The sequence below is a fragment of the Eucyclogobius newberryi genome, unplaced genomic scaffold (assembly GCF_026437365.1).
Source record: "Eucyclogobius newberryi isolate DKJ021-1_F unplaced genomic scaffold, fEucNew1.0.hap1 SCAF_14, whole genome shotgun sequence".
Classification (NCBI taxonomy): Eukaryota; Metazoa; Chordata; class Actinopteri; order Gobiiformes; family Gobiidae; genus Eucyclogobius; species Eucyclogobius newberryi.
The window spans coordinates 18513756-18535858 of record NW_027315768.1 but is presented as its reverse complement, the minus strand read 5'-3'; the positions used below and the strand labels follow the sequence as shown (position 1 = coordinate 18535858).

The following is a 22103-nucleotide window of genomic DNA, read 5'->3' as shown; positions in this document are numbered from 1 at the left end:
ACAGCTAGTAAATAAAACACTAGAAAAGTAGATGTATTGATACTTTAAAGCTTTTTGTCTATGAAATATAATGATCGAAACATTTTTCCAGAATGTTTTTGATCAGTTAAAACAGGCAAGAAAAACAAATTTGGTAAAACTGACACCTTTAGAAAAAGAAAATATAATATGTTGCTAAAGAATACAACAGTTACTAAGTAGTAGTTAGGGCAGCTTACATGTTTCCAATGTCTATACAAAGAGTTGCTTGATTGGCACTTGGTCCAATATAATAAACACTTTCTGAAAAATACTCTATGGATAAATTTCAAGTATGATGTAAAATTGTGGAGATATTTCCCCCAAAGCCGTACGCAAAAAAAAAAAAAACACGCAAGTCCATATTCAGAAGAGCTTTTCCTCCACGTCAGGTCCTTCTCCAGCTTTGTCATCTTTGACAATTCCTTCGTCAATGCTCTCCAGCCTCAGTCTCTGACCGTCAACGTATCTGGGCCGTGGCACTGCCCGGGTCGTGAACAGTCCAGCGGGTAAAACCAACCCGTCTCCAAAAAGAGTCACTTTGGCATCGTCTTCTATTGCCTTCGCCAAACTGGAGGCAAACGTGTCCAGGGACTTGTGAACCTCTGCGTGAACTTGAACGGAGGATGTGTTTTCAGCTGAGGAAACAAGAATTCAGATTTACAAATAAAATATGGCAGCACAGTAAGAACATGTAACTATGGTAACTAAAAGTGTAATTTATCCTGCTCATGGAATCTGTTAGTTAATATACTTTAGCTATATCTGGCCCCAGACTCAGTATGAAGATTGTAACATAGTTATATTCATAGAAATAATCTAGAAACATGGTGGCAGATGCATCCATCCCTTGTTCTCACAGTTACGATGCCATTTCTGTGATGGAAAGCTAACCTGAGACCAATAAGGTGATCGCTATAATCTAGCATTTTCATTTAAAAGGTTGAATGGATGATTTTTTTGACCAAAATCTGAGTCTTATTTCCTCGTGGCGTGGACTGCCGATTAGTCCTGCCACGTATCAATCATAAAACGCACCTACCGCTCACCTGCAGCCGCGTGCGGGCTCGTCCCCACGAGCTGCACAGTTCCGCGTGTCTAAGCGGATGGATCTATCATAATATAGTTTCCTCAGTGTACAGGACAAAATGAAGACGGAGAAAGGATCCGTCGCGCTGATAAACAAACGCACGTGTGTGATGTATCAGTCTGCACGAGGAGTGCGCATGCGCACTTCCGCCTGTGTTCTCAAATCGCCGAAAAATCGTCCATTGCGCCTTTAATACTTAATACCAAAAGCAGGAAATAAAATTTAATGCAATGGTAATTGTGGAACTTCATGTCACCCTGATATTGTTCTAGTCTTATTCACAAAGTTGGAGCATGTTTGTGCCTTTGCACAGCCCTAGAATGTAGTTTGTCCCAGACCCTGATGCTCTTAGTGCACGGTAATGACAGATACCTTTGGAATGCTCCACCTGGTCTTCAAAGGTGACAGAGCTCCGCCTCTTCCCAGACACGCTCCCCTGAGACAACAGGAGGGTTGAGTCGTCTGTGGAGAAGTGATCCAGCAGCATCACATCTGTACCTGCACAGAACAGGATTGGGTTTAATGTGAAGAGGAAATGTAAAGTAATCAAGGATGACACGAACATTCCAACGTTCATTTAGTCTTATTTTGATCTATCCACAAATGTAGGTTCTTTTAACACAACAACATAATACCATCTCCTAACTTAATGTCTTTTAAAAATAACCCACATTTGTGGATCTACAGTCTTTTAGTGCCTGACTCTACTTGTCCAGTTTACAAAGCACCAGAGATGAGTTATGATACAGGAATGCAAGTATGACTGCAGTAAAGGCAGATGTGCTACAAGTAAACATAACAGTATAATGATGCAAGGCTCTATATTTGACTCAAAGTTTTTAATCTGGACATTTGTCAGTAATAATAAAATGTTTCCACCCTGATTACCGGTATATGTTAGTTAGAGTAGAGCTGCATTTCAAAACAATGAATGAACCTTTCCAGAGGAGCGAACGCCATCATTCTGTGATGATTTTCTGAGACACTCACATGAGTCCTGAGTAAAACTGAAGCCAGTGTCTCCTGTGCTGCTCCCAGGAGCCAGCAGATGTCCTCCCCCGGCCAAAAGGGCTGTGAGGTGTGGGGACATGCCCAAGTCTAGAAAAACAAATGAAACAGTTAGAAGCAAGCAGACATTAATAATAAATGTGTAAATGCTTAGATTACCTGTGATTCTGTTAGAAATGCTGAAGAGCCGCGAGGTCCTCTGTCGCGTGGCGAAGGACTCTCTGTAGTAGCGGTCTCCAAAGCACATGCCGAGCAGCTCTTTTCTGACCGTTTTATTCCATAGACCGTAGATGAGCGGATGACACACAGCGCTGCAAAAAGACAACCACGCCACCAATGTCTCCAGCATTTGGGACACACTGCCCTGGCCCCACAGCGCCTCAGAGCAAACCACCACCACATAGGGGCCCCAGGTCATGAGGAAGGTCCCCATCACCACTAAGATTGTAACAAAGGCCTTGCACTGGCTGCCGGCGTAGATAAGACTGCGCCTGCTCCCGTTTGAGGAGGTGGAGGTGCTGGAGTTTTTACGGCCGTTCTTCTGAGCCGCTCCGGAGTCGTCCTGAGCCACAATAACTGTCCCACAGTGCACTTTTCGTGCCTTCATGCGAGCCACACGGAAAATGACTCCGTAACAGGACAGCATGACAACAAAGGGAGGGAGGATGCACCAAGCGACCCAAAACGCAGTGTAGCTCAAGTCTTTGTGCCACGAAGCAACACACGTCCATTTGTAACAATCAAATTCAAAGGATGACCAGCCGAACAGAGGAGGCAGGCAGCCCACCAGAGAATGCAGCCAGACGTACGCGATGACCACCACGGCTCGGTTTCCTGTGATCTTCATGGGATAAATCATGGGATAGAGCACCGCATAGTACCTGAGAAGGACAAAACTATGTTGAAGTTCAGTCAGGAAATATTTAATACTGTTGATGCTGAAGCAAATACTGTATGTTTCAAAATAGAGGGGCTTTGTATTAACTAGCTGTGCTGTACAAAAATAATCCTCCTTGCACAAGGTAATTAGGCCAGCGCAGGAACACTTAATTATTGTTTGTGAAAGTAGACTTTCAATCTTTTTTTCTTTTCTTAAATATTTTGTACATTCTCTACAAAAAAATTTAGCATACCATGCTTAGTTTCTAAAACTAAACAACTGAATGTGATCATGTTTTTATTGTGTCATATTTGGTGGCACCAGAGGTCAAAAGACTGGAAACTGTCATATGATCTATGATATAGCAGCGTATGATTTGCTGTTGCAGCCTTGACATTAAGGTGCTTTTCGATTACCTGTCAATGGCAATAGCTCCAAGTGTCATGACACTGGCGGAGCTGATGAGCATGTAGAGCAGGGCGGTGAAGTTGCACCAAACCACTCCAAACATCCACTCTCTTTTGGCCGAGCTGACCGCCACAAAGGGCAGCACCAGAGTGGACAGCAGCAGGTTGGACAGAGTCAGGCTGAACACAAACTTGTTGCTGGGTGTGAGCAGATAAGGTTTCCGATACAGAGTGAGCACAATCAGGAGGTTCCCCAGGCAGGCCAGAAGAGTGATGGCCACAATGGAGAAGGTCTCCAGCACCGCCAGGCCCGGAGCCTGGGCCACGGAGCTGGAGTTTCTACTGGTGTTCATGGTCAGACAAAGGACCAGAGAGGGACCCACATGAGGCTGCCAGGCTGTGGAAATACAGACATGTTCAGATTAAGCATTAATAAAATAACAGTGGTGACAATAGCCTACTGTTATTTAGCCAACAGATTTAGAGATTAAATGTTTACTCCAAAAGCCTTTTCCAGGTTCACTAACCCTGACCAGACAAATGGGCAGAATCTCAAATATTGTCCATTAACAACAGCAAGTTTCATGGGCTTAATTGTTAATAAGATTTACATGACACACTTAATAGTGTGATTAACTTATAAAAGACAAGTGGAACGTTCATGTTTTGGGAAAATATTGAGTTTAGAAACACAACCTAAACACTTTTCAAGCTTTTGTAGCTATTCCACAAACACAGTTGTTGAAACTCGTGTTCCTAATTTACTATTTACACAAGTTTTTTTCCAAGTTATAAAATAGCCTCCAAGCGTTATAAATGCAGAGTCTGGACATTACTCGGTGCTACATGGTGTTCAGAAGAAGAGAGCAGACAAACATAGTGGAGAGTTTGTAGAAGCAGCGGTGTAAAGTCTCTGAAACTGCCCTCGAGAGTTTAGTTTGATTAGCGGAGCTTAGCTCAAACGTTCACTTCTCCTCGAAACAAACGCGCACATTTTACCTGGTTTTAGTGTCGAGGCTCCGCATTTTCTGCTCCCGGGAGGAGGCCATCCGTGCGTCCCGCGGTGTGAGCCTCGACACGGGAGAGTTTGGGCTCGTTTGTCTGATCCACAGTGTTTTACAGAGGACCAGCTGCAATGGCGTCCACCTCCAGCTCTGCCCCTCAGTGGGTGGTCGTCTCTGCTCACACAAGCTCACAACTTTAACCACTTACTATCGTTTCTCTCACTCAACAGATGCAAACGTGTGTTAAATGTGTGACTTTTGATTTATGTCACTGTCTAATCAAAGAAAAGGTAAGCAAAAAACGAATGTATAATTTCCCGTCGTAGCTACGCAAACACGTGATCTCGTCTAACGTCTGTGGACGTTGATAGAATTCTTAAAATGTGTAAACAATTCATGAATAAAGTTTAATCATAGCTTTATTTCTCCAGCAGCTTTTGGACCACCCACGTAGATCAAAGCTTCCCGCACAAAAACGTGACGGCAAATGGACCAATCAGAAGAGAGGAGGAAGCCCCTGTTGTACAGTGTGTTTGTGTTGTCAATGTAGGACGATAATATAATAGATCCATGATGTAGGACTGTGAATCCTTACTGCTGCATTTGTTTGTTCTATGCATCATTATCTAAAAATATAGGAAAATAAAAAATATAAACACTTGTGTGTATATATAAATATAATATATATATATATATATATATATATATATATATATATATATATATATATATATATATATATATATATATATATATTCTTTTTTTTTTAAAGGACGGAAGAAATCTTCTTAGTCCACTAGAGGGCGACACGTGTAGTCATAATAAATAATTGTATTAAGTTAATTAACCACTGTGGGGAAAACAGAGACAATGGATGCATGAAGTGAATTTGAAGAGTAATCAAACATTTCACATGGCCTTAACAAAAACAGGACAAAACTCAATTTAAAACAAAATACTGCTTGAATGAGCAAAAGTCCTCAAGATGTCGCCCACAAACAGGAAGCTGAAGCCCCAGAATTGACCTAAGTAATTACATATCAAATAGGTGCGGTGACAGAACAGATGAGTAACATAAAAGTGACTTCACTCCAATTGATACAAACATAACAGGCATTTTTATTTGTGCCGAGAAAAAGTAATGCCTAAAAACAAAGTCACAAGCTCAAAATTTCATCAATGGCATTTTTGGAGCGTAGTCAGTCAGAAGTGACACCATTAGACCCTAGAACACAAAACAGTTTAGGATGATCAGTCTTACATTAGTCTGATCACAGTAAATAAACAAGACTCCACAACTGACCATAATTGTCCACTTTCTGTTCTCAGCTTCAGGGAACACCAGAGAGCGGGACGAATAAAACACCTGGTCATCCACCTCCTCACTTTTTCTCGGGAGACAGTGAAGGAAAGTCCAGTCTGATTTGGCCACGCTTCCAGTCTGCAAGACCAAAACAGAAGAATGAATGCACTGCAGGGCTTAAACGTGCTGCACAACTACAGAGACACAGCATTATATTATACATCAGATGAATAGAAAGCATAAGAGTAGACTTGGGAAGGTGAATGAAATCATAATGTTTACAGTTGATCAGATGTATTTGCGTGGGGTAAAAATATCTTAAAATACCTGCATAGTTATTTGGTAACCTTCGAAATCTGCTAGTCTCCTCTTCTTCTCCTCCTCTTGTCCCATACTAACCCAAGTGTCTGTTACCAACACATTGCTGTCATGGGCTGCCTCCATTGGATCTGCGGTCAGGACCAACTGTGTCCCATACTAAGGTCAAATCACATTTACATGAGTCAGTTCAGATAAAGCAGGTCATTCAGATTCAGAATATATATTGAACCTTTTGAGAGAGTCTCCGAGCTTCCTGAATTACACTCTTTTCAGGTTCGTAGCCCTGAAAAAGTACATGTTCAAACAAATTATTACTATGTGGATGGGCCATATTACGAGGGCATTTTAAGGTTAAAATAGCACAAGCGAAAACCTTTGGCGTAGCAATCTTAAGGTGAACTCCTAGTTTGGCTGCAGTCATCATGAAAGAGTGAAGCACATTGTTCCCATCTCCGATCCAGCTGACTGTGAGTCCATTAAGAGACCCATAATGCTCCTGAGGAACAGAGCACTCTTTTAGCCCCCAGTAACACACTTACACGAGGATAGAGAACTGTACCTGCAGAGTGAGGAAATCGGCTAATATCTGTATGGGGTGGTACATGTCGGACAGACCGTTGATGATGGGGATTGAAGCGTCTTTAGCCAGTTCCTCCAGGGTGGAGTGACTGTACACTCGGGCCAGGACAATGTCACAAAGCCCCGAGAGCACTCTGCAGAGGGAACATATATCCTGCATTCACCGTTTAAAGTGTACATTTAAATTACATTATTTTATTTCCTCACCTGGCTGTGTCTGTGGAGCTTTCATTTACTCCAAGATGAATGTCTTGGGATGTTAAGAAACAAGGGTGTCCTCCAAGCAAAGCAAAACCTTCAACAAAAAGTTCATTGACAATATTGTGCATTCCATCTGAAGAGAGCCTAAACTGTGGTCCACTGTTTTGTCGTAGAGTGTGGTCTCAGCAGTTCTTTTGTGCCTGTGTGAACACTACAGCAGCCAGAGAACATGGCCACAGGCAGATGCATTACCAACATGTAATAACAGTCAATACTGTGTGCCCCACCTGTTTCAGTGGACATTCTTGTCCTGGTGCTTCTCTTCTCAAATATCATTGCAATTGACTTGCCTTGCAAAAGAGGAAGAAACTGAAAGTACAAAAGGCTTTCTCAGAGTTGAATGAATGGATTTATTTGAGTCTGTGCATATATCATATAATCAATTGCAAGTCATAGAGAGAAACGTAATCATTCCACCAATACTATTGAAGTTAGACTTCTCACCAGTCTGCAGTTGTTGTGTGATTATTTGTTTACCTCATTGTTGTGTTTGATTCGATGCTTGATGTCTGCTGACACCCACAACAACTTCTTGATTTCATCTGAACCAAAATCCTTTAAAGTCAGAAAGCTCCGGCCCTTTAACTTGACAGACGCGAGAGCAGCTGTCCCAGTGCTTCAGATACAGAATTAAACCACGTAATGTTATGAACTGAGACACTGTCTAACGCAGCAGTATTTTACATTTACAAGCATATTATTGTCTTACCTAAAAGATCGTGATTGGCAGCCATCTAGACTTTGCAAACACGTGAAAACATAACTACTGCGTGAAAACAGTTTAGTCGACATTGCAGTTTATAGGAGGAAAAGTCCGTGTAACTTGGAGAACGAGTCCATTAAACTCACTCCTCGTTCCTGCTTCAGACACGCGGTCGCGTGCGAAGCGCAGGTCGACCAATCAGCAGCGAACTGCCTGTGACGTAACAACAAACATAATATGCGTGGCCAAGGGGCGGGGGGGCTCCCGGGGGCTGGCACCACGGGGACCATGGGGCTGCCACTGGTCATGACTACCAGATGACAAAAATAAAGATAAACTTCTTTTGAAAAGAAGGCGGCGGCCTAAGCTGAATGTTGGTCGTGGTTGGACTTTTTTTTTTAGTTCTGTTTTAGAAATCGACATATTTTTTTGGCAATTTTCAGTGAAACACATCCATCTACTTGTTGCAATATTAATTACGCAATGTGTGTAGCGCGTTCATAACGTAAGGTAGAATAAATATGACTGCAGTGGTGTTGAATTACGCTAGGGGGCAATGTTGCGTCAAACTGCACAAAGCCTTGCATTATCACTACTCACTCTGTTCCTTTTGTCTTTCAGAAAGTTCTGCTTGTGTTTTTCATCAAACACATTTGGAACATGACGCACCACATCCCAGTCCAAAAGGCCATAAACAAACAGACTCATCTCTCCCTTGGCCACGATCACTACAGCATAAGATCACTGCTCCCCCAAAGACCCAAGTCAAACTCATCTGAGTCCAGTGATTCTGAGAAGATAAACAAAGCCACATTTCCAGTCATCTCATAAACTCCACAAACCTCTCTCTGTGTATGTTATTTCCAAGTCTTCCGTCGAGATGTCTAAAAGCATTGCATCAAACAAAGCAGTGCATTAGACATTTGATGAACATGTTTTCTGATGAATATCTTAAAAGCTTTTTAGTGTGTGATTGTATGAACTGCTCTTTAGCTCCAAAGCAACCCTGCAGTCCAAAGAGACCTTTGGAGCCATCTGCATCTGTGAGAGGAAGTAAGATGATACAAAATACTGAGGTGACTTTTTCTTCATTTATTCCTTTGTGTCCACCATCTGATAAAGAGAAAATATCAAGTTCTTGGGATGCACAAACAAATGTCAGTCAGACCATCCCTCCAGACACCAGCTTTACTCCTCCTTGTATTGACCAAAGAAAACAGGCAGGATTCAGCTTCTTTCCAGCTGAAATCAAAGGCCAAAACTACAGAGTCTCACAAACAGTCCAGCCAATTGTATGTTCTCCAAAGGGTTCAGAAACAGCTTCAGTTTGAGCTGGGGCCCATTTTTGTCAGGCAGTTTTAGGAAAAGAAGTCCCTTAGCTTATTATTAAAAGCTTAATAGTTGTTGAGGAGTTGACAGAGCCAAATACTTCACCTTACCAACATTCTGGTTACAAATGAGTAAATAATAAGGCCAGATATGATGAAATGTCCATGGTAAATGTTGAGTGCAAATTATTAGCTTTTGTGTGTGTTGATGAAACAATATTTTGCTCATGGTCTTGATTAAGTGAGAGTCAGAGCAACTTTCCAATGAAAGTGCAACGCTCAGCATAAATACAATGTGTGGGAGCTGCTTTCACCCTCATAAACTAAGCTGCTGATACTTGGGTTTTGTAGTAAGACAGTAATTTCCTGGAACTAACCTCAACAGTTGTTCAACTCCTGGCTCAACAATGAACGTGCTAAATAGACTACGCATATTCAGTGTTCTCCTGACAATCTGGCTGGAGTCACTCTCACTGTTTCCATTGCCAAAAACATGACGCAATCTGTGAGTCTCTTCCATTTGCTTTGTGTCATAGTGCAGCATGTAGTGCTGAGTAACCCATTCCTCTCCCATCAGCCAAGTGTGAAGACGATTATATATAGTAGTGTGTCGGAAAACCAGTAGGCGTCAATGCAAAAAGACAACTCAGTTTAAGTTAAATTATCTTCATTAATTAAGTCACAATGAACCACCGTCTGTCAATCTCTCTCACAGATGGAGAAATATATTATATTGCATCATTATCGCCATGGTTTTCTCCCACCCACATCTGTATTTAAGTCTGATGACTGATTTGATGAATGATGTATATGCGCCCACCAACAACATATGGATAAACAGGATCTGATAATAATTAGCACCTTACTTTTGAACGCATGATACATTTAGAGTTTATTTAAGTCACTTATATGTACACCTACATGAAGCTGTTTCTCCTCGAGCTCAGCAAGAGGATCTAACATTCAGCAATGTGCGTCATTCTTCAAATTACTGTTTATATTTGTCTTGGTTGTCACGTTCTTTCCTTAAGGTTGCGTTGAACTTGTAACTCTTTAGTTTTGTTTCAACTATAGTCTTCATTTGTACAAATGAATTAATCATACAAAAGAAAAGATGCTTCTTTCCATTTGCATTCTCTAGGTGGGTGAACACAGCAGTAAGAAAAAGTACATGTTTTATTACAATTGCACGTTACAGCTCATTATTAACATCAGCTCAGTAAAGTACAAAATAACATGTCACCATTTCAAAAACGTTAAACAATTTAACTTGACTTATGATGATTATCTCGTATGTGATTTTTCAAGTTTCAGGTGTAATTAATGTATTTATTTAAATTACAAAAAATAAAATACAGAAAACAGAAAAAGGACCAGAGAGGACACAGCAAAATCCAAATTAAACTACAGCACACCAAGACCATGAAACAAGTCCCATTTAGTCCGGAGTCTGTCAAATTTGTCCTTTTCCAAATAAAGTCCAAAATCATGAATTTCTACAGATCATTTCTGACTGGAAGGTGTTTGATGAAAAGGCGTTCAAAGGTCTGTGCAGTTTCTGTTTGCAGTGGAGCGGAACGATCGTGTAATTTGTTCAGCGCAAACTTTAATAATTGGAGATGGAGCAGCATTATTACCGGTAATCATTTCAAATAGGGTTCTTAGATTTGAAAATAAAATGAAATTGTCAAAACGGAGCATTTTGTATTCACTGAGGATGTTGCAATGGTGATAACTGGTGGTGCACTTTTGAATGACTGGCCTGAAACCAGCAGCATAAACCGTAAAACATGTGTGTTTAGTTCATTACCAAGGGCCCAGGTTTTTGTCAGTGTTTGCTAGCTGTTGTGATAGTTTGTCAACCAATTAAAAATAAAATGATGTATAGAAATGCATTTGTAAATAATGAACAGACACAACATTAATACACTCAATGAATTTAAGGAAAAAGGTCGACACCACTCTAGATCACAACATATGTCAGTGCAAAACCTCTCTAAACTCTGATGCTAAGATAGCCTTAGTCGTCACTGCTGCACCTGTGAATGTCAAAGAGTCAACGACAGCAATTAGATCCAGTTGAAAGCAGAGGAGCAGGAGGAGGATTAGAAGACGAGGAGCATTGGCGAATCCCGGCCCGTTGCACAGCTCCCAAAGACAGTCTATCTGGACAGTTTCAGGGTGCACTTTGAGGGGCAAAACTGAGAAGACGAGAGACGCTAAACCATGTCTAAAAGCAGAGTGAAGATCAAAGATAAAGGTGAATCTGACGTTGTCTTGAAGGATAAAACATCAACGGAGAAGACGAAAGCAGCCATTTTCACAGCAGCACTCACCAGCAAGAACTATTTCCTCAAAAGAGTGCAGAGGAACAGAGGCGCTGTAGTGTTAGTCCCTGGAGACTTCACAGACAGGAATGAACCTAAAGCAGAAAGAAGACACACACACTCAGACACACACACTCAGACACAGACACACACACTCAGACACAGACCCACACACTCAGACACAGACACACACACTCAGACACAGACACACACACACACACACACACACACAGGCACACACACACATACACACACACACACACACACACACAGGCACACACACACACACACACACACACACACACACACAGGCACACACACACACACACACACACACACACACAGGCACACACACACACACACACACAGAACACTGTCGTCTCACAAATGCAGTATATTTTGCTGTAGCTGCTCCGACAGGGCTGACCTTTTCTCCCATATAATACTGGTAATAGTAGTGGTGGTATATTCACCCTGATGTCCTGGATACATTGGTTCATACCATCAAGTGAAGAATAAAATAAGGGAATGGCATCCAAAGAAATGAAGGGTTAAAGCATATTAAGTCAAAAATAAAATTCCCACTTTGTTCATTGTCTGTCAAATTTGTCTATTTTCAGGCTGAGAAGGCCAGAAGTGATTTTTTTTTCAGTGCGTATGTTGGTTATGATGTCAATCCTGTCCTTAATCATCGGAGCAGTTTGTGTCATCAATTTTCTGGTGATGGCTTTCTTCCCAGCTGCCAGAAGTATGTTCCAAATATATCAGTCCATTATGTCCATTGCAGACTGTTTTGGACACGACCATCCCACTCAATATTAGAACAATGTATTTAGGCCTCAAAATCCCGACATCAGATCTAAAATGCTAAAGGTTTAAATTATAAACAAAACATAAGCAACAGTTTTGAATTTCCAAAGAAATGTCAGTTTGTTTTATTTTCTTAGGGATTGAAAATACTACTTTCTAGCCTCAAAATTGTATTTGAGCTTCACAAAAGTTATAATTTGTGATAAGTATGCAAAAATCTGGATTTTTCCTATCATAGTAATAATTATAATCTCCTGTTTATGAGTGCTTTTTTTTTTTTTTATAAAAAAAACCTTTATTATTTTTGTGACATTCTGTGGTAAATAATATGTTCAATTTAACTTTTGCCTCCAGAATTTAGAATGTATTTGTTTAAAAACTTTTGAAGGGTCAGTAATGGAAAGTAACTAATTCATGTAATTGATTAAATCCCAGGTACCCAGTATCCATGGGTTTCAGAGTGATGAAAAGGGGGACTGTTGTCGTTGCAATTAGAAATTCTGATCAAGAAATTATATATTTTGGGTTCCCCAAAAGTGCCTTAAAATGGGATGTAGTAATGTCAAACAATTCACATTTCGGAAATGTTTTCAGGGGCGTGATTTCCCCCCAAATGTATGTATGAAAACACAGCGGCTGGATTAGACACTGCTGTGCTAAACCAAGATTTATTTGCTTTTTCAGTATTTCCTAGAATTTTTAGCAACTTCCCAGTATTGGGAATAATACTATAGTATAAATATATTTAGTTGAAGAATGAATAAATAATAAATAATTGAGTGTAAACATTGTGACATTAGGATTAAAACACCTTTATGTGTTTCACCGTTTATTCTTTTTCTCACTAATGCCATGCAGTTCAACACCTAAACAGCATGAAGACGTACGACGGGGTATTCTCTATTTTATTTGGCCAAGTGTTTTGATTTTTCATCATGCTAATAGTTATGTATCCACATTTAAAATTTGAACTAACAGAAGAAACCTTTAAAGTATCAACAGTACTCGAGTCAGGAGGAACAGCAGTAAGTTCAAGTCCACAGCATCGATCAGAAAGACTTCTTCTGCGTGACCTGAGAATGACCTTTGAGCTCGACCAGGTGAAACGGCCCACTCGGCTGAACTCCATCGTAATTACAGCCCAGAGAATCCTCATGCTCCTCTGATTCCTGCCAGGACAGAGCACACTTCAACAGCCTCTTGTGTGGACTCGCCCCCTCATAGCTGCACTGCCGCTGCCCAATACTGTAGGCAGACCTTATGTGCAAACTCTTAATTACACAGATATAATGTGTAACAGTGCACAACAACGGCAATTTGTGGAGTTTTCAAATCTAGATGGTGCAAAACCTGTTGTTGTTACATTATTACCTCCAAACCTCATTGTTACCGTTACATATAAAACAGCTCTTGTCATAATCTATTTTTAATTGTTTTAATTGTGTTTCAATTGTTTTAATTGTGTTTTTTAAACTTCCTATATTCTGTGATCTGTCCTTTTCCTCTGTATCTACTGCGTTGTATCAATGAAATTTCCCCATGTGTGGACAATAAAGGATTATCTTATCTTATCTTATCTTATTTGCAATTGCAACTTTCTAGAAGCACAGTTAAATACTAAACACCCTACACAACGTTTATAGTGTAGGTTCTGAATGTTTTTCAAATTTATTTTTGAGCGACAAACAAATAAGATATTCCTTTATTGTCCCACATGGGGAAATTTCATTGGTGCAACGCAGGTAGATACAGAGGTAGATCCAGAAGAACAGATCACTTGTAGGAAGTCTGAAAAACACTTTCAGTAGAAGATCTCCTATAAATAAAAACTCCCATAGACAAATAAATAAATACATAAATACCATTGCATGTGATCACGACAGTAATTGCACATGAATATGTGTCACGACAGCACATAGATTGCACATGAATTTCACAGTAATTGCACATGAATTGCACATGAATTCCAACAGCAATTGCACATATGACAGAATTGCACATCAGGATTAGGTTAGGTCAGTATTGCGAGTGTTCAGTACTAACAGTGTTTGTTATAAAGTCTGACAGCAGCAGGAAGGAAAGACCTACGGAACCTTTCCTTCACACAGCGAGGGTGGATCAGTCTCTCACTGAAGCTGCTCTCCAGAGCGGACAGAGTGTCCTGCAGGGACAAGCCAGGAAAGTTTAATGCGAAATTCTGGGACATTGTAGGAAATGCAATAACAACAGAGTTGGGTATAGTAGCCAGCCTTTTTACTCAAGTAAGAGTAAAGTTACTTCAAAATAATATTACTCAGTATATTCACAATGCTTAGCTTCTAATTCAGGTTCACATTTAGACTGGGCTGTTGTCATCACGTCTCTGTCTGTAGCTTACTTGGTTTTACACCACGTGTCCCAAAAGCCTGTTTGCTCCAGTCTATCTGCACCATGGTTGTGCCTTTTACTTTGTGAAACACACATAAGGGTCAGATAAACGATTAAGTACAATATATGTGCAGTGTATTAATATATAATATATATACCTCTCCTTGAACCGACACCTTAACGTGGTGGAGGGGTTTGAGTGCCCGAATGATCCCGGGAGCTATGTTGTCCGGGGCTTCATGCCCCTGGTAGGGTCTCCCAAGGCAAACAGGTCCTAGGTGACGGGTCAGACAAAGATCGGTTCAGAAGCCTCTTATGACGACGACACGAACAAGGCCGTTTACGTCGCCCGGATCGGCGTCACCGGGGCCCAATCCTGGAGCCAGGCCTGGGATGGGTGCTCCATGGCGAGCGCCTGGTGGCCGGGTCTTACCCCACGGGGCCCGGCCGGGCACAGCCCGAAAGAGCGACGTGGGGCCGCCCTCCCGTGGGCCCACCACCCGCAGGAGGATCCATAAGGGGCCGGTGCAGAGAGATCTGGGCGGCAGTCGACGGCAGGGGCCTCGGCGACCAGATCTCCAGACACAGAGACTAACTCTGGGGACATGGAATGTCACCTCGCTGGGGGGGAAAGAGCCTGAGCTTGTGCGGGAGGTTGAGCGATACCGACTAGATATAGTCGGCCTCACCTCCACGCACAGTTTGGGCTCTGGAACCCATCTCCTCAAGAGGGGCTGGACGCTCCACTTCTCTGGTGTTGCCCGCGGGGAGAGGCGGCGGGCTGGTGTGGGCTTGCTGATAGCCCCTCAGCTCAGCCGCCACGTGTTGGAGTTTACCCCGATGAACGAGAGGGTCGCGTCCCTCCGCCTTCGGGTGGGGGACAGGTCTCTCACTGTTGTGGCGGCCTACGGGCCGAACAGCAGTGCAGAGTACCCGGCCTTCTTGGAGTCCTTGGGAGGGGTACTGGACAGTGCACCGACCGGGGACTCCGTTGTTCTACTGGGGGACTTCAACGCCCACGTGGGCAATGACAGTGACACCTGGAGAGGGGTGATCGGGAAGAACGGCTTCCCCGATCTGAACCCGAGCGGTGTTCAGTTATTGGACTTCTGTGCTAGCCACGGATTGTCCATAACGAACACCATGTTCAAGCACAAGGGTGTCCATCAGTGCACATGGCACCAGGACACCCTAGGCCGGAGGTCAATGATCGACTTTGTTGTCGTGTCATCAGACCTCCGGCCGCGTGTCTTGGACACTCGGGTGAAGAGAGGGGCAGAGTTGTCAACCGATCACCACCTGGTGGTGAGTTGGATCCGCTGGCGGAGGAGGAAGCCGGACAGACTTGGCAGACCCAAGCGCATTGTGAGGGTCTGTTGGGAACGTCTAGTGGAGCCCTCTGTCAGTAGGGTATTCAACTCGCACCTCCGGGAGAGCTTCTCCCATGTCCCGGGGGAGGCTGGGGACATTGAGTCCGAGTGGACCATGTTCTCCGCCTCCATTGTTGATGCGGCTGCTCGGAGTTGTGGTCGCAAGGTCTCCGGTGCCTGTCGTGGCGGCAACCCCCGAACCCGGTGGTGGACACCGGAAGTAAGGGATGCTGTCAGACTGAAGAAGGAGGCCTATCAGGCCACTCTGGCTTGTAGGTCTCCGGAGGTCATCGACGGGTATCGGCAGGCCAAGCGAGCCGCGGCTCGTGCTGTCGCAGAGGCAAAAACCCGGGCCTGGGAGGAGTTCGGGGAGGCCATGGAGGAGGACTATCGGTCGGCACCAAAGAAATTCTGGCAAACCGTCCGGCGCCTCAGGAGGGGGAAGCAGTGTCTCACCAACACCGTTTACGGTGCGGGTGGAGGCCTGCTGACCTCAACTGGGGATGTCGTCGGACGGTGGAAGGAATACTTTGAGGATCTCCTTAATCCCTCAGTCACGTCTTCCGAAGAGGAAGTAGAGACCGGGGACTCGGAGGCTGGCTCATCCATCACCCGAGCTGAAGTCACTGAGGTTGTTCGGAAACTCCTCGGTGGCAGGGCTCCGGGGGTGGATGAGATCCGCCCTGAGTACCTAAAGTATCTGGATGTTGTAGGACTGTCTTGGTTGACACGTCTCTGCAACATCGCGTGGCGTTCGGGGACCGTGCCTCTGGACTGGCAGACCGGGGTGGTGGTCCCTCTGTTCAAGAAGGGGGACCGGAGGGTGTGTTCCAACTACAGAGGGATCACACTCCTCAGCCTCCCGGGTAAGGTCTATTCCAAGGTACTGGAGAGGAGAATCCGACCGATAGTCGAACCTCGGATTCAGGAGGAGCAGAGTGGTTTTCGTCCCGGTCGTGGAACACTGGACCAGCTCTATACCCTCCATCGGGTGCTCGAGGGCTCATGGGAGTTTGCCCAACCAGTCCACATGTGCTTTGTGGATCTGGAGAAGGCTTTCGACCGTGTCCCTCGGGGTGTCCTTTGGGGGGTGCTCCGGGAGTACGGGGTCCGGGGCCCTTTGCTCAGGGCTGTCCGGTCCCTGTATGACCGGAGCAGGAGCTGTGTTCGCATTGCCGGCAGTAAGTCAGACCTGTTCCCAGTGCATGTTGGACTCCGCCAGGGCTGCCCTTTGTCACCGGTTCTGTTCATAATTTTTATGGACAGAATTTCTAGGCGCAGTCAGGGGTCGGAGGGTGTCCGGTTTGGGGACCACAGGATCTCATCTCTGCTGTTTGCAGACGATGTTGTCCTGATGGCTCCATCAAACCCGGACCTGCAACATGCACTGGGACGGTTTGCAGTCGAGTGTGAAGCGGCTGGGATGAGAATCAGCACCTCCAAATCCGAGGCCATGGTTCTCGACCGGAAAAAGGTGGCTTGCCCTCTCCAGGTGGGTGGGGTGTCCTTGCCCCAAGTGGAGGAGTTCAAGTATCTTGGGGTCTTGTTCACGAGTGAGGGAAGGATGGAGCGTGAGATCGACAGGCGGATCGGTGCAGCGGCTGCAGTGATGCAGTCGCTGCATCGGACCGTTGTGGTAAAGAGGGAGCTGAGCCGAAAGGCAAAGCTCTCTGTTTACCGGTCGGTCTACGTTCCTACCCTCACCTATGGTCATGAGCTTTGGGTAGTGACCGAAAGAACAAGATCGCGGATACAAGCGGTCGAAATGAGTTTCCTCCGCCGTGTGGCTGGGCGCTCCCTTAGAGATAAGGTGAGGAGCTCGGCCACACGGGGGGAGCTCGGAGTAGAGCCGCTGCTCCTCCACGTCGAGAGGAGCCAGCTGAGGTGGCTCGGGCATCTGTTTCGGATGCCTCCTGGGCGCCTCCCTCGGGAAGTGTTTCAGGCATGTCCCACCGGGAAGAGGCCCCGGGGAAGACCCAGGACACGCTGGAGAGACTATGTCTCTCGGCTGGCCTGGGAACGCCCCGGGATCCCCCCTGGGGAGAAGGAAGTCTGGGAGTCCCTGCTCAGACTGCTGCCCCCGCGACCCGGCCCCGGATAAAGCGGCAGAAGATGGATGGATGGATGGATGTATTAATATATTATGTGGAAAAAGCCTTTTTGTAACTGCAAACTCCGCGGACTTGCGCTGTCCTCCCACCCACTTTCAACGTGCGGCCAATCAAAGAAAAGAAACCAATGACACAGGAGGAAAGAGAACCAGCAGCCAATCAGAGATAGAGAAGACCAAACAGACAGCCAAAGCAGCCAATCAGTGCTCAGGGAAAGGCCCGGAGCAGAGGGCTGTCAGCTCCGGGCCGAGGAGAGTGCACGGAGCGCGGCAGAGCCACTGAACCACAGCGGCCACCGGCCCAAAAGTCCTGCGGCCACCGGGAAACGCCCCGACTCTCCCGATTAGCCAGCACGCTACTGGTTCAAAGTAGTTGGGCTCTATGTAACATAGCAACAGAAAGCACGCCATAAAGTGTGATGTATGATGTCATAAAGCCGTGTATGGTCATAAAGCCGTGTGATGTCATAAAGCCGTGTATGGTCATAAAGCCGTGTGATGTCATAAAGCCATGTATGGTCTTAAAGCCGTGTGATGTCATAAAGTCATGTATGGTCTTAAAGCCGTGTGATGTCATAAAGCCATGTGATGTCATAAAGCTCGCCTATATATATTGCGTATATAAGAGCGGGAAGAAACACCACACTTTATAACAATCTTGGACTCAACGAGAAACATCCAATATGATGAACGGAAATATATTCACGCAGAACAACATGTGGGCTGCAGTTCCACCAGGAGAGGTGGCTCTCATGTGCTACTACCCACTGGAGAACCCACTGGTGATCGAGCTGAGACAAATGCTACAAAATCTGCTCCGCATCAACTCTGTACAATCGTGTAGAGTGAAGCAGTTGGAGGCCGACGCCCAGCAGAAACGATCCCTCGAAAGGAAAGTATCAGAGCTACAGAAAGAGCTGGACTCCAAGGAAAAACTGAGCCAAGCGCTTCAGGAGGCTCAAAGAACCAATGAAGATCTTCTCCACATCAATGAGGAACAGACGTGGAGAGTGAGGGAGCTGGTCCACCAGAAGGACACCCTGGAAACAAAAGTAGAGGAGCTACAGAAGCAGCTGGATGAGTGCTGTGAGAATCTGCAGGTGCCAGAGCTGAGCCGACAACTTCAGGAGGTCCAAACAAACTATGAAGTGCAGCTCCAGGTCAGTAACATGCTGAAGTGGAGAGTGATGGAGCAGCAGAAAGAGGTCCAGCAGAACAAAGATCTTGTAGAGGACCTACAGGAGCAGCTGTGGGAAGCCAAAGAGGAAAAGAATGCCATTGTAGAGTTTTGGATTAAACTCTACAACAAGACCAGCCAGCAGGTTGATGAATTTATAGAAGACCTGAACCAGGAGAACGAACATCTGAAGACGTTCTCCAGAGATCAGCAGACCATTGCCCTCCAAAAACAAGCAGAGGTGGAGGAAATGGAAATGTTCACTTGTTGTCTCCAAGAACAAGTGGTGACACTTAAAGTGAATCACTACTTCGACTGTGCAGATGTTCGTGAAGAACTGGAGGATGCCATTGTCACTATAGAGGAACAAGAGGTTGCCATGATGAACATGAGGAAGAAATTGGCGAAGTACAAGGCTACATGAGGTCACTGAGGAGGCTGAGAGCAAGGACTTCATCACCTCCCAAAATGAGCTCCAGAAGAATCAGTCAGTGGAGGAGCTCCAAGCCACGATGGACAAGAATAACTTATAGTTGTATGAATTACAAGGCCTCAATCATTCTTAATAAACTCTTTGTTCAATATGAATTATGTCTTTGTTCATGCTTTATTTAGTGTAGTTAAACCGCTCTTGTCCTCTGCATCCTTCAGTTATTTATTCATTTACTCAACAGGGACAATGCGATCATACATCGTTTGCACACAAAGTCAGAGCTAATGTTCAACTCCCAGCATACTCACAAAGAGAGTACTTTTATATTCTAAGTAGATTTGAACTGACTTGAGGATGTTGTAGAATTGGAACGGTTCTCATTAGGGGCAGTTCTCACCTATTTCAGCCCAGGAAATGTAGGTTGTGGCCCACTTTCAGTCATATAGTCCACGTCTTGTCACATTTTTACTCATTAGAATCCAAATAAAAACAGACACACTTACCTCAGAAAGAATGAGCTGCCGTTGCGGTGTAGCTTTAGTGCTTCTGCTTTAGCTCTTACAGATGAATAAAACCTCTTCTCCGAGCCACTGTTACACTGCCAATCACAAAATACACACATCAAAGTAGTGGTCCAAGAAATGACTCAAGTTATTTGGGTAAACTATTGCTCAAGCAAGAGTACGTGTGTGTCCAAAAGGTTTATGTAAATAGTAGGTTAAAGTTCCCTGTGCGTACTCTTAGAACACAGCTTGGCAATGAGTTCTAGTTGCCACAGCAACCAACTTAGATACTCAGACTTATCAGTTAAGAGTTTTGTCTTAAGAGCTGTTTGTAAAAGTTGCCAAGTTATAGAATATCTAGTGTATTCATTATCCTACCTGTGTGCATCAATGACCATGTATGTTCTATTTATATCTTTTCTATTAATGTTACAACTCACGTTTATTGTTCATAGGCTGCAATAAGTGACATTGTATATGAGCTAACTGCCGTAGCTGATCTCATATATTTATGCAATTTCCTTTGTTTAGTTTTCCTTTACAGATATTCTTAGCTTATTTATTTTTGATTTAATTTGTACTATTTTGCTTTTTACAGAAAACCACACACACTTCCAATTACAAATAATTCCATCTACTCTATACGTCTGCTTGTTCATTACTGTATCCGCCAGTCTGCTTCAAAGTTGTGTCCTAGCCGAGATCCTAGCCTAGGTTGAAGGCAGGAAATAAACAAATACGGTTGTGTATGGAACACTAAAATAATTTAGTTTATATATTTGGAGGGCCAAAACATTAAATAATGGATAAAATCTGGTATTTTCAAAGGGTGGACACAAACATTAGAAAAACTAAATAATATATCTGAATACATCTGAAGGAGCAGTGCAAGAAACACAAATGATCAAATAATTTCACATTGTCAACATAAAGCTTTTGTCACTTAGACTTACTCACAGTGGGAAAATTAATCAACACTTTTAACTCAAGTAAGAGAACTGTATAACTTAAATAAAAATATAACTCAAGTACAATTTCTTGAAAAAGTTACTCAAGTAAATGTGAGTACAGTCCACCTCGGAATGACAAGCAAGAGGTGAACTCCTTCACAGAAAGTGGCTCAAAAAACAAAATGAGAAGCTGTTGCAAAGGAAATGCATGTTTGTGATGGTATTATAATCCAAACCAAACAGTGCAGTGCCTGTTAAAGTTGGGTTCACAGTGAACATTTGTTTCACCTCTGCTGTGCTGCTCTGACAAAACTAACTGTTGTGTGTGAAATGACACAAATACAATTTGTTTTGGTACAAAACTGTTGGTAAAATCAGTGTAATTTATGAATCTTTACAGACTGCTCACAACAACATGAACTATCATTGGCTCTGCTCAGTCCAACTCTCTTCTCCTCACAATCACAGAAACAGTGAAACAGTTATTCTGCATGATGATTCTGCATAAGATTTGCAAATAAACATATGTAAATCTCATGTTTCGTGTTTATTTCAGATGGGGACTTCTCAGAATGAGAAATAGCCCATAGAGTTCCTGTCTGGAGCAGATTGTTTAGTTTGGCTCGACAGGCTTTGCCCTGTTGTTATTATTAGGCAACATGCTGATTTATGGCAGGCAAGGCCTAGATATTTATCTATTTAGCCTATGAGGTCGTAACCTTTATTGTCTTACAAATCCACAGGGCCGGCCCAGCCTATAAGCGAACTAAGCAGCCGCGTAGGGCCCCGAGGCGTTAATAGGGCCCCCAATCTGGCAACCCGTCTTATGCGAAGTGCAAGCGCAGCGTGCGCAACTAGTGTAGTAGCGCTGCTGGCGCTGCAGCGCACACAGCGGTAACATATAACGCACAAACCGCATTTATTTGTAATGACAATCTGGCAACCAAGACACCAAACCTGCGCTGATTGGTCAACTTCATTGTGCGCGAGGAGCTCGAGAGCAAAACATAAACACAACAGAACGTGGTCCCTGCGTGGTCCTCATGTCCAGAGGAATATATCCCCCCGATGCCGAAAAACGAAAGAAGAAACTTCTTGACGATGTAAAGAAACTACAAACTCAACAACACTCCAGGTATTGAACTTCTCTTACA

The 22103-nt window shown here is 43.9% G+C and overlaps 2 protein-coding genes across 2 annotated transcripts; both read right to left on the bottom strand.

The window, feature by feature from the left end:
• Window positions 1-372: 372 nt before the first annotated feature.
• gpr161b (G protein-coupled receptor 161b) lies at window positions 373-4617 on the bottom strand. Its single transcript, XM_072444672.1, has 6 exons — window positions 4403-4617; window positions 3413-3800; window positions 2276-2997; window positions 2099-2206; window positions 1481-1606; window positions 373-656 (listed from the first exon to the last, which is right to left on the bottom strand). The coding sequence occupies exons 2-6, from the start codon at window positions 3754-3756 to the stop codon at window positions 385-387; spliced, it is 1572 nt and encodes a 523-aa protein (XP_072300773.1). The 5' UTR covers window positions 3757-3800; window positions 4403-4617; the 3' UTR covers window positions 373-384.
• An 889-nt stretch (window positions 4618-5506) lies between these two features.
• otc (ornithine transcarbamylase) lies at window positions 5507-7754 on the bottom strand. Its single transcript, XM_072444671.1, has 10 exons — window positions 7581-7754; window positions 7349-7487; window positions 7099-7180; window positions 6818-6905; window positions 6591-6744; window positions 6405-6527; window positions 6261-6314; window positions 6038-6187; window positions 5711-5848; window positions 5507-5632 (listed from the first exon to the last, which is right to left on the bottom strand). The coding sequence occupies exons 1-10, from the start codon at window positions 7661-7663 to the stop codon at window positions 5573-5575; spliced, it is 1071 nt and encodes a 356-aa protein (XP_072300772.1). The 5' UTR covers window positions 7664-7754; the 3' UTR covers window positions 5507-5572.
• Window positions 7755-22103: the final 14349 nt, after the last annotated feature.